The sequence below is a fragment of the Triticum urartu genome, chromosome 4A, assembly GCF_056163025.1.
Source record: "Triticum urartu cultivar PI428250 chromosome 4A, HENAU_Tu73, whole genome shotgun sequence".
Lineage (NCBI taxonomy): Eukaryota > Viridiplantae > Streptophyta > Magnoliopsida > Poales > Poaceae > Triticum > Triticum urartu.
Window position 1 is genome coordinate 178,810,978 of NC_141876.1, and position 18,236 is coordinate 178,829,213.

The 18,236-nt window shown below is 41.8% G+C and overlaps 1 protein-coding gene across 3 annotated transcripts; it reads right to left on the reverse strand.

Moving 5' to 3' along the window:
• Positions 1-14,059: 14,059 nt before the first annotated feature.
• LOC125551468 (putative polygalacturonase) lies at positions 14,060-17,725 on the reverse strand. 3 transcript variants are annotated; one of them, XM_087518094.1, is made up of 7 exons: positions 17,445-17,725; positions 16,751-17,074; positions 16,488-16,601; positions 15,969-16,089; positions 15,702-15,876; positions 15,537-15,607; positions 14,060-14,981 (listed from the first exon to the last, which is right to left on the reverse strand). In XM_087518094.1, exons 1-7 carry the CDS (start codon positions 17,454-17,456, stop codon positions 14,311-14,313), a joined length of 1,488 nt encoding a protein of 495 aa, XP_087374220.1. In that variant the 5' UTR covers positions 17,457-17,725; the 3' UTR covers positions 14,060-14,310. The 3 variants fall into 3 exon arrangements, with proteins under 3 accessions (XP_087374220.1, XP_048570679.2, XP_048570678.2); XM_048714722.2 differs by lacking the exon at positions 16,488-16,601 and having other exon boundaries at positions 16,751-17,062; positions 17,445-17,724; XM_048714721.2 differs by lacking the exon at positions 16,488-16,601 and having other exon boundaries at positions 17,445-17,724.
• Between the last annotated feature and the right edge of the window lie 511 nt (positions 17,726-18,236).

Consider the following 18,236-nt stretch of genomic DNA (forward strand, 5'->3'; position numbering starts at 1 on the left):
TTCACATATACTTTATCAGAAATGTTGTAGTGCTCCCACTCACTTACAGGCTTCACCGCAAGTCTGTATAAAACTATATGCTTTGATCAACTTATCAAAGCGTATATTCCAACTCCGAGATGTTTGCACCAGTCCATAGATGGATCGCTGGAGCTTGCACATTTTGTTAGCACCTTTAAGATTGACAAAACCTTCTGGTTGCATCATATACAACTCTTACTTTAAGAAATCCATTAAGGATTGCAGTTTTGTTATCCATTTGCCAGATTTCATAAAATGCGGCAATTGCTAACATGATTTGGACAGACTTTTAAGCATCGATACGAGTGAGAAAATCTCATCGTAGTCAACACCTTGAACTTTGTCGAAAACCTTTTGCGACAATTCTAGCTTTATAGATAGTAACACTACTATCAGCGTCTGTCTTCCTCTTGAAGATCCATTTATTTTCTATGGCTTGCCGATCATCTGGCAAGTCAACCAAAGTCCATACTTTGTTTTTATACATGGATCTCATCTCAGATTTCATGGCCTCAAGCCATTTTGCGAAATCTGGGCTCACCATCGCTTCTTCATAGTTCGCAAGTTCGTCATGGTCTAGTAACATGACTTCCAGAACAGGATTACCATACCACTCTGGTGTGGATCTCACTCTGGTTTACCTATGAGATTCGGTAGTAACTTGATCTGAAGTTACATGATCATTATCATTAGCTTCCTCACTAATTGGTGTAGGTGTCACAGAAACAGTTTTCTGTGATGCACTACTTTCCAATAAGGGAGCAGGTACAGTTACCTTGTCAAGTTCTACTTTCCTCCCACTCACTTCTTTCGAGAGAAACTCCTTCTCTAGAACGTTTCCGAACTTAGCAACAAAAGTCTTGCCTTCGGATCTGTGATAGAAGGTGTATCCAACAGTCTCCTTTGGATATCCTATGAAGACACATTTCTCCGATTTTGGGTTCGAGCTTATCAGGTTGAAGCTTTTTCACATAAGCATCGCAGCCCCAAACTTTTAGAAACGACAACTTTGGTTTCTTGCCAAACCATAGTTCATAAGGCGTCATCTCAACAGATTTTGATGGTGCCCTATTTAATGTGAATGCAGTTGTCTTTAATGCATAACCCCAAAACGATAGTGATAGATCGGTAAGAGACATCATAGATCGCACCATATCTAATAAAGTACGATTACGATGTTCGGACACACCATTATGCTGTGGTGTTCCAGGTGGCGTGAGTAGTGAAACTATTTCACATTGTTTTAACTGAAGACCAAACTCGTAACTCAAATATTTGTCTCTGCGATCAGATCGTAGAAACTTTATTTTCTTGTCATGATGATTTTCCACTTCACTCTGAAATTCTTTTCAAATGTTTCAGACTTATGTTTCATCAAGTAGATATACCCATATCTGCTCAAATCATCTGTGAAGTTCAGAAAATAACGATACTTGCCGTGAGCCTTAACACTCATCGGACCGCATACATCAGTATGTATTATTTCTAATAAGTCAGTTGCTCGCTCCGGAGAATGGAGTCTTAGTCATCTTGCCCATGAGGCATGGTTCGCAAGCATCAAGTGATTCCAAAATCCCATCAGCATGGAGTTTCTTCATGCGCTTTACACCAATATGACCTAAACGGCAGTGCTACAAATAAGTTGCACTATCATTATTAACTTTGCATCTTTTGGTTTCAATATTATGATTATGTGTATCACTACAATCGAGATCCAACGAATTATTTTCATTGGGTGTGTAACCATATAAGGTTTTATTCATGTAAACAGAACAACAATTTATTCTCTTACTTAAATGAATAACCGTATTACAATAAACATGATCAAATCATATTCATGCTCAACGCAAACACCAAATAACACTTATTCAGGTTCAACACTAATCCCGAAAGTATAGGGAGTGTGCAATGATGATCATATCAATCTTGGAACTACTTCCAACACACATCGTCACTTCACCCTTAACTAGTCTCTGTTTATTCTGCAACTCCCGTTTCGAGTTACTAATCTTAGCAACTGAACTAGTATCAAATACTGAGGGGTTGCTATAAACACTAGTAAAGTACACATTAATAACATGTATATCAAATATACTTATGTTCACTTTGCCATCCTTCTTATCTGCCAATCACTTGGGGTAGTTCCGCTTCCAGTGACCAGTCCCTTTGCAGTAGAAACACTTAGTCTCAGGCTTAGGACCAGACTTGGGCTTCTTCACTTGAGCAGCAACTTGCTTGCTGTTCTTCTTGAAGTTCCCCTTCTTCCCTCTGCACTTTTCTTGAAACTAGTGGTCTTGTCTACCATCAACACTTGATGTTTTTCTCGATTTCTACCTTCGTCAATTTCCGCATTACGAAGAGCTTGGGAATCGTTTCCGTTATCCCTTGCATATCATAGTTCATCACGAAGTTCTACTAACTTGGTGATGGTGACTAGAGAATTCTGTCAATCACTATCTTATCTGGAAGACTAACTCCCACTTGATTCAAGCGATTGTAGCACTCAGACAATCTGAGCACATGCTCACTAGTTGAGCGATTCTCCTCCATCTTTTAGCTATAGAACTTGTTGGAGACTTCATATCTCTCAACTCGGGTATTTGCTTGAAATATTAACTTCAACTCCTGGAACATCTCATATGCTCCATGACGTTCAAAACGTCTTTGAAGTCCCGATTCTAAGTCATTAAGCATGGTGCACTAAACTATCAAGTAGTCATCATATTGAGCTAGCCAAACGTTCATAACGTCTGCATCTGCTCCTGCAATAGGTCCGTCACCTAGCGGTGCATCAAGGACATAATTCTTCTGTCCAGCAATGAGGATAAACCTCAGATCACGGATCCAATCCGCATCATTGCTACTAACATCTTTCAACACAATTTTCTCTAGGAACATATCAAAATAAACACAGGGAAGCAACAACGCGAGCTATTGATGTACAACATAATTTGCAAAATACTACCAGGACTAAGTTCATGATAAATTTAAGTTCAAATAATCATATTACTTAAGAACTCCCACTTAGATAGACATCCCTCTAATCCTCTAAGTGATTACGTGATCCAAATCAACTAAACCATGTCCGATCATCACGTGAGATGGAGTAGTTTCATTGGTGAACATCACTATGTTGATCATATCTGCTATATGATTCACGCTCGACCTTTCGGTCTCCGTGTTCCGAGGCCATATCTGTATATGCTTGGCTCGTCAAGTATAACCTGAGTATTCTGCGTGTGCAACTGTTTTGCACCCGTTGTATTTGAACGTAGATCCTATCACACCCGATCATCACGTGGTGTCTCAGCACGAAGAACTTTCGCAACGGTGCATACTCAGGGAGAACACTTCTTGATAATTAGTGAGAGATCATCTTATAATGCTACCGTCAACCAAAGCAAGATAAGATGCATAAAAGATAAACATCACATGCAATCAATATAAGTGATATGATATGGCCACCATCATCTTGTGCTTGTGATCTCCATCTTCGAAGCACCGTCATGATCACCATCGTCACCGGCGCGACACCTTGATCTCCATCGTAGCATCGTTGTCGTCTCGCCAATCTTATGCTTCCACGACTATCGCTACTGCTTAGTGATAAAGTAAAGCATTACAGCGCGATTGCATTGCATACAATAAAGCGACAACCATATGGCTCCTGCCAGTTGCCGATAACTCGGTTACAAAACATGATCATCTCATACAATAAAATTTAGCATCATGTCTTGACCATATCACATCACAACATGCCCTGCAAAAACAAGTTAGACGTCATCTACTTTGTTGTTGCAAGTTTTACGTGGCTGCTACGGGCTTAAGCAAGAACCAATCTTACCTACGCATCAAAACCACAACGATAGTTTGTCAAGTTGGTGCTGTTTTAACCTTCGCAAGGACCGGGCGTAGCCACACTCGGTTCAACTAAAGTTGGAGAAACTGTCACCCGCAAGCCACCTATGTGCAAAGCACGTCGGGAGAACCGGTCTCGCGTAAGCGTACGCATAATGTCGGTCCAGGCCGCTTCGTCCAACAATACCGCCAAACCAAAGTATGACATGCTGGTAAGCAGTATGACTTATATCGCCCACAACTCACTTGTGTTCTACTCGTGCATATAACATCAACACATAAAACCTAGGCTCGGATGCCACTGTTGGGGAACGTAGTAATTTCAAAAAAATTCCTACGCACATGCAAGATCATGTGATGCATAGCAACGAGAGGGGGAGAGTGTGATCTACGTACCTTGTAGATCGACAACGGAAGCGTTTGGTTGATGTAGTCGTACGTCTCCACGGCCCGACCGATCAAGCACCGAAACTACGGCACCTCCGAGTTCTAGCACACGTTCAGCTCGATGACGATCCCCGGACTCCGATCCAGCAAAGTGTCGGGGAAGAGTTCCGTTAGCGCGACGGCGTGGTGACGATCTTGATGTACTACTGCAGCAGGGCTTCGCCTAAGCACCGCTACAATATTATCGAGGACTATGGTGGCAGCGGGCGCCGCACACGGCTAAGAATATGATCACGTGGATCAACTTGTGTCTATGGGGTGCCCCTTGCCTCAGTATATAAAGGATGGAGGAGGAGGAGGCCGGCCAAGGCAATTGGTGCGCCCAGGATGTGGAGTCCTACTAGGACTCCAAGTCCTAGTAGGAGTCCACCAAGAGGGGAGGAAGGGAGAAGGAAGTGGAGGAGAAGGAGAGGTGGCCGGCCCCCTTTTCCCTAGTCCAATTCGGACCAGAGGGGAGGGGGCGCAGCAGCCCCTTGGCCCTTTCTCCTCTTCCCACTAAAGCCCATCAAGGCCCATTGCTTCTCCCGTAACTACCCGGTACTCCGAAAAATACCCGAATCACTTGGAACCTTTCCAATGTCCAAATATAGTCGTCCAATATATCGATCTTTACGTCTCGACCATTTCGAGACTCCTCGTCATGTCCCTGATCTCATCCGGGACTCCGAACTCCTTCGGTACATCAAAACTCATAAACTCATAATATAACTGTCATCGAAACCTTAAGCGTGCGGACCCTACGGGTTCGAGAACAATGTAGACATGACCGAGACACGTCTCCGGTCAATAACCAATAGCGGGACCTGGATGCCCATATTGGCTCCTACATATTCTACGAAGATCTTTATCGGTCAGACCGCATAACAACATACGTTGTTCCCTTTGTCATCGGTATGTTACTTGCCCGAGATTCGATCGTCGGTATCCAATACCTAGTTCAATCTCGTTACCAGCAAGTCTCTTTACTCGTTCTATAATACATCATCCCGCAACTAACTCATTAGTTGCAATGCTTGCAAGGCTTAAGTGATGTGCATTACCGAGAGGGCCCAAAGATACCTCTCCGACAATCGGAGTGACAAATCCTAATCTCGAAATACGCCAACCCAACATGTACCTTTGGAGACACCTGTAGAGCTCCTTTATAATCACCCAGTTACGTTGTGACGTTTGGTAGCACACAAAGTGTTCCTCCGAAAAACGGGAGTTGCATAATCTCATAGTCATAGGAACATGTATAAGTCATGAAGAAAGCAATAGCAACATACTAAACAATCGGGTGCTAAGCTAATGGAATGGGTCATGTCAATCAGATCATTCACCTAATGATGTGATCCCGTTAATCAAATGACAACTCATGTCTATGGTTAGGAAACATAACCATCTTTGATCAACGAGCTAGTCAAGTAGAGGCATACTAGTGACACTCTGTTTGTCTATGTATTCACACATGTATTATGTTTCCGGTTAATACAATTCTAGCATGAATAATAAACATTTATCATGAAATAAGGAAATAAATAATAACTTTATTATTGGCTCTAGGGCATATTTCCTTCAAGTAGTAGGTACCGAAGTGATCCCAGAGTGGCGCACTGGGCAGCTGTTAAAAATATCCTTAAGTACCTCAAAAGAACAAAGTACATGCTCCTTGTCTAGGGAGGATATGAATAATTCATTGTAAATGGTTACACCGATGCTAGCTTTATGATTGATATAGATGACTATAAATCTCAACCGGGATATGTTTTCACCCTTAATGGTGGTGCGGTGGTTTGGAAAAGTTTCAAACAGAACACTGTTGCAGATTCTATGACAGAAGCAGAGTATATTGCGGCTTTAGAAGCTTCAAAGGAGGCGGTCTGGATCAAGAAGTTTCTTGAAGAAGTTGGTGTGGTCCCAAGTGCGATGAACCTGATGGCACTCTATTGTGATAATAGTGGTGTTGTTGCTCAAGCAAAGAAACCAAGATCCCACATGAAGACTAGACACATCGAGCGCAAGTATCACATTATCCGATAGTATGTCAAGAAGGGTTTTGTGAAGGTTCTAAAGGTTCACGCGGATTTGAATGTGTCAGACCAGATGACAAAGGCTCTACCACGAGCAAATGATTAGCAACACCAGATAGCCATAGGTGTTAGAGAAACTATGTAACTAGATTATTGACTCTATGCAAGTGGGAGACTGTTGGAAATATGCCTTAGAGGAAATAATATTGTATTATTATATTTCTATTTTCATAATTAAGAGTTTATATTCTATGTTATGACTTCTGTGATCCCGAAATATGTGTTTCAGTGGAAAACTCATATGCCCGTGTGGAATGATAAACGGTAAAGATTAGGTTCCTGGTCTTGCCTCTAAGACTGGCTCAAGTGTTGTTGGTGATCATGTTTTCCAGATCTTAGGATATCATTAAGTGTAGTGATAGTCCTAAAACAACATTGAGAGTATGACGTTAGAAGGGCGATTATATTGAATCGACCCAAGCTTGTTTGATATAATTTGAGATAATATTGCTTGAAATCAATTGTTATAACATGGAGTGTTAAACAATAGTTTTGGTTCCTTACACCATGAGAGTATCATAGTCACTTCTTACCATACGGTGGACTTTGGGGTTGCTCAAATGTCATATGTAACATGGTGGTCATAACGACAACTTACAGGTTCATCGGTAACTTTGACAAGGAACTAGATACCTCAAGAGTGGAATTTGCTCCTCCAAGATGGAGAGATATTCTTAGGGCCCTCCCGGTGTGACGGCATCTATCATCGTCTAGCCAGACAAAGGTGACTATGTCACGGGAATGCTAAAATATATCAACGAGAAAGAAGAACAAAACAGGTAACAAGGATAATGGTATGCTGAGCATGTGTATGAGTCAAGAGGATACCGATACACCTCGGGTTTTGTAAAGTGTTGCGAAGCAAAGGGAATATCACAGGATAACCAAAGGTTCACTCAAATGTCATTCGTGTATCCATAGGGAGCGATATGGATGTCCACGGTTCCGCTATCAGTCATTGAACGAAGAGGTTTCATTCATGTCTATGTTTTACCAAACCTACATGGTCACAAGTTTAAGGTAATCATGATCTAGTGAGTGTTAGTAGGACTGGAATAACGAGGATTTATTTGTGGGATTGTTTCATTAATATTCGAAATAGTTTCGAGAGGAACCGTAAGCGTTTCGGGGTCACCAGAAGGGTTTTGGAGTTTATCGTACAATACCGGGTATTTCCGATACATAATATATAGGTGGAAACAATTTCCGGTGATATTAAATTAATAATAAAAGGCTCTAGTAATTTTTAGGATGCTTTTATACTTAATTTAATATCAACGGGCATTAAAAGGCCAAGTGGTGGAAGGAGAATTGGGCCACATAGGCCCAATAGGGGAAGGCGCCCCCCTTTTCCTTGGAGGGGAGGCCGAATTGGACTAGGGGAGGCTTTCCCCTTCCCCTATGGCTGGCGCACCAAGGAGGGATTCCTTCTCTCCTTGTGTGGTGCCCCTTCTCCCCCTCAAATTGTATATACTAGAGGCTTTGACGCTATTTGGATACACAAGTTTTGGAGCCTCCTCTAGTTCTCTAGTTCTAGTTGGTCCTAGTTCATCAATTAGAGCTAGATCTAGATCCTCTAATCCTCATAATTAGAATCCCAATGTGGTTCTATTCTCCTTCCTCTAATTCTCTGGCGACGACTAGCTCTGAACGGCGAAGCGCTATTGTATCGTGAAAACCGCTTGCAACTCGCAGAGAGGACGCGCTTTCAGTCTTCCATTCGAGGGGCTGTTTGTGGGCGGTTCGCGGGGTCGTTCATCTATGGTTTGATGGACTCCAAGTATGATCTACACCTACTCGTCTACTTCCGCTGCAACTCGGAGTCGATAATGATCTAATCCAAACCGCTAATGCATCTTCATATTATTCCTGGGTGATCGTAGGGTAATTTTTTTGGTTTCTACTATGTTTCCCAACACCATATAATTCATGCAAATTACCACTTCCTATTTAACTCTCAAAAAGATAAAAGTGAATTAAGAAAGTGCAAATAATTTCTATAAAACATATTATCGTGCTCAAACAAATATAAGTGAAGAACAAGAGCAATTGCCTCCACTCAAAAAGATATAAGTGAAGTACAGATGAGCATTCCATAAATATAGGATGAATGTGTGTCTCTCATAATAGGTGTGATCGAGAAACAATGATTTGCAAATATCAACAAGCAAAATAAAGAAATATGAATGCCGCTCCAAGAAAAACACATATCATGTGAAGAATAAAAAATATAGCTCCAAGTAAGATATACCTATAGTTTTAAAGACGAAAGATGGGATGCCATCCAAGGCATCCCCAAGCTTAGATGCTTGAGTGTTTCTTATATATTACCTTGGTGTGCCTTGGGAATCCCCAAGCTTAGGCTCTTGCTGCTCCTTATTCTTCTCATATCTCCATCTCACCTAGAACTTGGAAACTTCATTCACACAACACTTAACGAAACTTCTTGAGTAGGTTAGTATAATAAAAATAAATCATTCACTTAGGTGCTGCTAAGTCAACATTTATAATTATTACCTATTGATGTCTACTGTATTCTATCATTTCCACAATTTATATCCCCTAGTATAAGCCATAGTAACTTTAAAACAAGCAAACAAAACAAAATCGGTCAAAAACAGAATGGTATTTAAATACCTAATTTTTCATCATAGTCTGTAAGTCTATTTTTTTTAACAATTAGGACAAGACAGATAATTTGTAAATTGGTAATGTGTAAAAATTTCAGGATTTTATCATGTCCTAGCAAGGAACAAAAAATCATATACTAGACACAAAAGTTTATGTTTCTACACAGAACCAAAACAATCGTTCACATCACTCTAAAGGTTTAACTTGGCATGTTATTGAAATAAAATATACAACCATGATTACTACAGTAGCAATAATCATATTGACACACTGAAAGCAAAATAGAATGAAGAATAACTATTAAGTTGCCTCCCAACAAGCGCTATTGTTTAATGCCCCTAGCTAGGCATAACGCAATCTATCAAGTATTATCATCTTTCTTGAATTACTTTATAACAATATCATCGTAAATTTCCCTCAAGAGATCCCTCTTTTCAGCAGCAAATTTTCTAGCGGGTAAGCTCAAATAATAAAAGGGACTATACTTAGTAATTTTAACATTCATAAACTCAAACTCTTGTGGGATTGGATCATCTCCATGAAAACCTTCATACATAATGGTACATTCATCATCTATAGGAAGTCTAGAGGCATATTTAAACCGATCTTCGGTAAATACATCCTCAATCCCTCTGCAATCCATTCAAATTTATCGTTAGTGCTTTTAAATAAATTTTGAGCCAAAACTTAATGGGGAACTCTTTTCCTAGGATTTGCTACAAAGCATGATAATCTTTAGATTTCATTCTACGCATAACATCTTGATCATGGAGGGTTTCTTCTATAGGAGGATATTCATTATTATTATTTGTAAAAAGCAAAGATGTCCCTAGCTTCTTGTATTATAAAATAAATTCATTCATAAGGATAATGGTAGCTAACTTTTTAGATCTAGGATCATGAATATTGGGGAGCTCAAGAAACAATCTTTGTAAAGCGATGGATATGAAAAAAAAAACTTTCGGGTTTGACTACAAGCATAGCAATAGCATCCACATAATTATTAGTTTTCTTAAGAACATATCCTCCACTTCACGATATGACTCCCATACAAGTAAAGAATTATTGAATAACACTTTTTCCAATAACATTCCCGCTTCCTATACGACAATATTTTTGTTTTAAAAACTCAAAGGAGGTTCATTAACATGAGGATCATTATTAAAGTTAGGTATCTTAAGTGCTTCCTCATGATTTTCGCTAGGATTATCTTCACTAGCACTTTCAACATCAACTTCTTCAAGAGTAGACATAGTGGCGACACAAGCAGAGATAGCAACTCAAGATTTTGTTTATTATTTTGGATTTTTTGGCAAACCAAAAAGAAGGCAAATAAAAGGCAAAAGACAACTAGACAAGAAAATAAAAACAAGAAAAAATAGGGTGTTTATGCAAAGGCACCTGATTTGGTAGATGGTAACCTCTCTGGCAACGGCACCAGAAATTCTTCTACTACTCATGATGGAGTTGTTGGATTTTCGCAAAGAGAAAGGGAGATGTAGCACATCAGCAGAAAGTATTTCCCTTAAGTAACAACCAAAGTTTATCGAACCACTAGGAGGAACCAAGCTAGCAACGTTAGCAGCAACTGCACACAAATAAACAAATTGCTTACACCCAACAAGGCAAGAGGGCTGCAATCCCCTTGTTCTTGCTAGCTACAAGAATAAAAGCAAATAGTGATAAGGCAAAGCGGCAAGAAGTTAAAGAATATAAAAGAGCAATTGTAGGAACTTTTGTATTGATGAAAAATAGACCCGGGACCATATGTTCACTAGAGGCATCTCTCTCGAAAGGATGTATAGGCATGATAGACAAATTAATGTTGGGCAATTGACAGAATAACACAAATTATAACTATGATCATTCATGGTATAATCTCATATAGGAAAATTATAACTATGATCATTCATGGTATAATCTCATATAGGCATTCACCAGTGATAAGTAGACCGCAATCCAACTACATCCACTACTATTACTCGTGTTTGGACTTCCGTAGATATGGATTTCCTGAAAAACCAGAAACATGCAAAAAAAAGAACTGGCACTCAACACTAAATTAATAGATTAGTCCAGAAAAATAATATAAAATAACATATAAAGCATACAAAAGTGATAATATAATAGCATTTAAAAATTAAAATATAAATACATTTGAGACGCATCATGGTCCTATGACTCAAACAAGAGAAAGAAGAACAACGAAACAAATCATATGTATTTGCTTTGCCTTCAATGTTCTCGACTGCAGTCATTCTTCTTCAGACAAACCGAACGGAAATTGCTTTGCATCAACAATATTTTTGAGGGGTCAACTTCTTCACACAAACTTCACGGTATGGTTTCTTCTCGAAACATATCTCTTTCTTCTCTCCAATGTAGATATTTCTCAGCAAAGTTCGAAGTTCATGAAAGAACATAGCATTCTTCTCGATGCGCCATGGACTATTTTCTCTTTATGTGCACTAGGAAACAAACCAGTCCCTTACTGTTTTTTACAACAATCTAGGAGGCGGCGGAGTCTCGAGTCTCAAGTGGACCAGTGTGTTTCCATGTCTTACTCTTTCTTGCCAATGACCACATCTTCACTTTATGGGTCTCCTCTCCACCAGACATAGGCACCGGCCACCCGGCAAGGGCACGCAGGGTAACAACAAGGACTTGGAGATTGGGCGCCAATGTAGATTTAGACTAGGTTTAGGTCCGCTCACTTTAGTTTAATGAAATATGTCGAAAATATAATGAATGTGCTTCGGTTTAGATGAAACTCACCGGGTTTGCATGTAATTCGTCCGATTTAAAATATATATGGACATAGTTGGATGGTCGACGCCTGTATCACTGTCCGTGGATCCGTTCATGCGCGTCCGCGGACAGATACGTGTCTAGTGTCCATTTTAAGGGTCAGCGTTTTAGATACCCTTATTTCTGAACTGTACTTTCATGAATATAAATATGTATGGTGAATTTTTAATTATCATTTGCCGTTTCGGAACTAAACTTCAGAAGATGACTTTGCTTTGATCTACATATATAGGATGTTTATTTTTCTTACTACAAGAAACATATATAGGATGTTAGGGCATCTTCAATGTTGACCTACAAACCGGACATCGCACCCGTCGGGGGACAGGGGTACTAGTCCATGGACACTGATGTTGGAGCCGGACATCCAAAGTTATCCACATACATTTCAAGCCGGGCTTTAATAAACCGGACAAACTACATGCAAACTAGATGATTTTCAGGGCATATTCATTACATTTCGGACAATTTTCATTATGAAAAAAAGAGCAGACCTAAACCTAGCCTATGACAGCGCCCGTTCTCCAAGTCCTTGTTGTAACCTTTGGGCGCCCGCATCCTCCATCTGCTATCTTCATGAGCGGCGGGGATAAGACCCATCGAAGTGAGCCTACGCCTGCTCAATCATCAAGCCAGCATGCACTAACATGGGCTGCAATGGGGAGTCCTCGTCGGGGCCAGTTTCCATCATGACGCCCTCTATCCACCTAGCACGACAGCTCTGTCAGCCGGCCGCAAGGGCTGCCACCTCGTGCTTATGCTGGGTCAAGAGGCTCTCCTACAGCGTGTTCCCGCTCGCGGTCATGGCAGACGTGGTGCACGGGAGAAAGATGGCGGGCGGATGGGTTGTGGTGTGCTGTGAGCCAGGTGTGCCCACCTTAAAAATAGTGGATGTCGGCGATTGGCGAGGCCAAGCATCCAGGTGCGTCAATGCGCGGGCGACGGAGTTGGTTTCTCGGCTTACGAGCTTGTTTAATGGCCGCAGACAGAGGGGCGGTCATTGAATCGGCGTGGTAAATATCCATCCCGTCCCATCTGGTAAACGTCTCTCCGACATTGAACAAGCACGAACACCAGGGACGCGGCACATGCGATGTCCTCGGCCGGCGAGCCGCTTCGTTGTTGGCGCCAGTAAGAGGTCATGTTCGCTGTGGGTCAGTGTCAATACATTGTGGCCGCTCTAGAGCGGCATGAATGTGGGTAGCCGACTTCGGGTGAGAAATGGCATAGGCAAAGGAGGTGTTTTGGGATGGAACGACGCAGTCAGAAGCGGGCGTGGCAGCGGCCCCCTAGTTTGTTTCCCATTTACGAGAAAAATCACATTAGGATCGGCCGACAGACCGATACAGGCCCTCGTTGGATGGCAAAACACGTCTAGGCCGTGCGGTGTTTTTGAGTGGAACGGCGTAGTCAAAAGTGGGCATGGCAGTGCCCCCTAATTTGTTTCCGATTTATGAGAAAAATCACATTGAGATCGTCCGACAGACCGATACAGGCCCTCATTGGATGGCAAAACACGTGTGAACGGTGCGACACGGGGTCAGCGTTGGAGATGCCCTTAGTCGGCTAGAATAGGACACCTAAACAAAATAAGGGTATTAGTTCAGTGTAATATATACTCCCTCCGTCATCCCATGATATAAGAGCGTACAGAAATATCAACTCCGGTAAAGACTAACCAAGAGGAATCTTGTGCTACTTTTTGTGAATGCCTAAGCACTCTGATGACAATACACAACACCTATTGCGTCCATGCAGAGAATAATGAAGCCCCAACAGGTTTATTTTTCTTCTTGACATCAAAGAGATTCCTCCAAAAGTGTACATGAAAAGGCCAGCATGACCAGCTCAACATCAACATCGGAACATGTATTTATCAGCTGTTCAGCAACAGGTGGCAGTTGAAGATTGCACAGTTGGCAACCTAGCATGACCCCATTGGAGTACAGCATGGCAGCAAGGACAAGCTAATCGTAATGAATGAGCCCGGGAGAGGACAAATGGAGCCATCAGCATGAAATTAACAACTCATCTGACAGCAAATTATTTAACTAGGGAGACGTCTGGCTCTACATTCATAGCCAGGCTGACAAACTCCAAGAAAACATGTGATACTGTTTATCAGATTTACTAATTCTCACTGGGAGATAAAATATACAGAGGTAATCTAAACGGTTGGATAATTTATAACCAAAGGACAACTGTTGTGCACACAAGCCCTACCAAAAAGATAATTTCTTACTGATTGAATGAAGAAATGTAGCTGTACAAGCAAGCACATAGCTGTCCACAACCCCACTTGATTCTTCCTCATGATCATTATGCATCTTGTGGTGTACCCTGATATGATTCTTCTTGACACATTTATTGGGAAAAAAATAGAAAAAATATGGTGGTGAAGGTTTAATGTTTCTGAATTGTACAAGGACTGCAACAAGAAAAGCGAAGTATGAACACAAGAATATATATGTGACTATGCCACATCGAGTGCACTGTAACTAGGAAGGGAGAAGCAAATTGAAGAATTTGAGGATGGTGCATACAGTTCCGAGCAAGGCTCAGGCAAGACCGATTCCGAGTATCCAGAAACATTGGAACAAGACCAGGGACTAGAATGGAGCGAATCAGTTATCGAGAAACTGAGATTGGAAAGGCAAATCGCAGTAAATGGATCACTGTCAATTCCTAATAAAATTCCTGCAACCGAGATGTTTGTTCCCACCATATTCTTTAAGGTGATTTGATCAATCACCGGAAGCTCAGACGGATCAAAATCATCATCTGGATGGCTTGATAAATTACCTATGAATTCAATGGCCACACGGATACCATCCATTTCTACATCTGAGATGATCACTTCCTTTATGTAACCTCCACGACCAGGGGTGGTCTTCAAAGAGAACCCTTTATCAGAACCATGTATCCTTAGGTGGTCAGCATGAATACCTGAGATCCCACCGGACATCTCACTGCCAAATGCAAGTGCAGCACCAGATGACGCTTGAAGATCCACTCTGCTGATATGAATGTCCGAGGTTGGCCTTCCGATAGAAATGCCGTACTTGTCCAACCCACTTTTCACTGAGATGGCTTCATGACTGACACTAATGGTGCTGTCTTCGATGCAGACATTCAAACATGAATCTGGATAAGGAATGTTCCATTAGTAAAAGAAGTAAAAGTTGCTTCTCATTGTTATGGAGTGGAGACAGAATGATGCAGTTGAAATAGTAAGTAAAACTCCTTGTCATGTCTATCGAAATCTACATACGCAAAAAAAGTTGGAAGACAACAGTTCAACACCACTTAAAGTTAGCTAAAACAATGGTTTGAAATCCATAGCATGTTGCATAGGGCCTTTTAAGTATACCCATGTTTCTTAATACAATGATTCGAGTTAACTAGCTTTTTATTGCACATGGCAACCACAAATACCACAGAAAGAAAGAGGTGTGTCAGTTGAATTCCCTCGAAAAACTTCTAGTAGTTCACCTGTTGTGTCAGCATTAGTCTCCTAAATATTAGTGTGAAATAACAACTCAAAATAAATTCAAATGGATTTGCTATCTTAAAATTATGGCTTGCCTCATTTGTGAACCCTAATCTTAAAATGGTAGTACTACTGTGCAAAATACATATGATTAATCACCAAACAATGTGTGAAGACGAGATGGTGCTCCACACTAGAAGCAATCATACCTGGAACTATGCCATCAGTGAGTGGAGCATCCAACAAAGTCTTAATTGTGACGTTATGAACCTTTACATTGCTGGAAAACAAACAAAACAGTAAGAGTTAGTATATGCTCAAATAACACTCACGGAATCACACCTCGTGCATGAAGATCATTAATGCTAATGCACCTGCAGTACACTGGATGTATGCTCCAGGCTGGTGAGTTCAAAAATGTCAAGTTTGATATCACAATTTCTTCAGAATACAGAAACTCCACGAGATGAGGGCGGCTATGATTTAGTTCATGAGAGCGAAGCCAATCCCACCATACTAAGCCCTGGCCATCGATAAGTCCATTATTCCCTGCGACAAGTGGACCAAGCACGCAACAGTTGTCAAAACTAGAAAAACGAATGTGACATAGTCAAAGCCCGTACATATAACAAGAAAATTACCAGTAATAACAACATCTGTTAAATTGTATCCATTTATTAAGCTACGATGTCTAGGACCTGGAAGGTCTAGTCCCTGGCCATAAGATGGCAAAGGTTCCACAATTGGCCATTGCGATGACTCCTATAGTGAGGGGACAAATAGATGAATATGGTTAGTACTAAAAAGGTGGAGAAATATTCAAATATGAAGAACAAATTGTTTTCGACGACTCAAAACACATATAATTAAGTACAGCTATAAATGTTTGTCTTCCTTCGAATTACATACAAGAAACAAAAATAGCCGCGTGGCACACAAGGAATTTATATACAACCGACAAGCAATCGCAATCTTTGTGGGAGCATCAGAGCAGCATGCCCATGCTCTGTTCATGCATAATTAAAAAGAGCAGCTTGACTTCAAAACAATGCAAAAGAAAATTGTCTCTTATTAGTCACAGTCCTCACATCAAACAGGTAAGTTTCACCTTCCAAACACTCGCTGTCTATGGTAAAGCAGAAGGAAACAACTAAAAATACCAGCCAACTTGAACCCTGCTGATCGGGTATTTGCATAGAATTTCCTCTGCCGTCTAGCGTGCCAACAAAGAGCACAATCGAACTACATTGGCGTTTCCCGGATAAATCCATAACCTATGACCTCACATTGCACATGTCAAAATCAATACTTCATCAGGTATATCCACCAATCATGTCCAAAGAAACTAAGATGAACTGATTGGAGATGCCTATCCTAATCACTAGCAATTCAATGCAAATGCAGCTGAAAAGGATATGTATACCTCCGTGCCGACGATGATGGCATCTTTCTCGAGGAAGAGGGTGAGGTGGCTGGTGAGGTTGAAGCTGCCGGTGAGCCATCGACCCTTGGGGACGTACAGCTGCGCGCCGCCCTTGTCGGCGAAGGACCGGGCGTAGAAGACGGCGTTTTGGAAGGGCAGGGTGTTCAGGGTCCTACCATCCCCTACGGCGCCGAACTCGGTAATGGTGACGCTGTGCGGCCGCGACTCCGGGGGCACCTGCTCCCCCCATTGCCGCCGCACATGGCCGTGGACTGAGCCGAGAACGACGGCCAGGACCCATGACAGGACCACCTGAAGACGCCACTGCCATGAACACAGCAAGAAATTAGCATTTCTTACACATCAAAACATCGCTCTTCCAGATCAGTGCTCCAAACTCTGTTCCGAGAACACACACATACTCGCGAGACACATCAAGAAGCACGAGAAATCGCGTCTTTGCTCGGAAGACCTCAGGGGAACGATCAGGAAGCGAGGAAAGGATACGCCATTCCCCAGGCAGAGATCCGAGACTGGGAACGGATCACACGGGAGACACACAAATCAAGCACCAAAACGAGAATCCAAGAGCGACACATGACACATCACGGAGCAGCAAGGAAAGAGCAACACAGACAGGAAGAATCCAGCACTCGAGCGAACGATCGAAAATCACGGGAGAAAACGTACTTACTAGCCTCTTCATTAGTGCCACCTCCGCCCCTCTTCCGCCGCGAGAGAGGGGGAGACGAAGCAACGGCAGCGGAATCCAAAGCAGCGGCGAGGAACAGCGGCGGTGGATGCAGTCAACAAGGTAGCCTGAAGAATAAAGCGTTTCCCGGCTAAAATTCGTTGGGATTCAGGAGAGCGGCGGCGGCGGCCAAGGGGGGAGGAGTCCGGCTGCTGCTGCTGCAGCACGACAGGAGAAGCGAAGGAGGGGAGGAGGTTTTGCTAGTACCAGTAGCAAAGCACCTTGGGCTGGCCAAGTCTTTGTATCTCCTCTGATTTTTTGGTATATAATATATTACTGTATTATTATTATTATTATTATTATTATTATTATTATTAGGAGAAACTTTCAATATATTCTGTATGTGGTACAGAGAATATTAGATAACTATATCTGTGGACCAACTAGCGACGACTACAAATACTAGAGCGAACCAAAGACGATGGAAAGCGTAGATCGGAACGATCAAACCTGTAGACACATGACCGAAGACGAGATCCAAACACATCAACCAAAGGCCCTGTACCTAGCCAAACTGCAGTACGCTGCTGCTCACTACTACGACGAACATGAACAATACAACATTCTCTATCCTCCAGCTTCCGCTTGATCTCCTGACCCAAGAAAGAATTTCTTGATCTATAAGGTTCTTTATTGTTTAGCGAGTATAGCCTCGTGGGGTAAAAAAAGTATATGGCCCCCAAACAATCAGATTCAAGAGATAACTCCATTGCAAGGATGACGAGACTTCTTTAG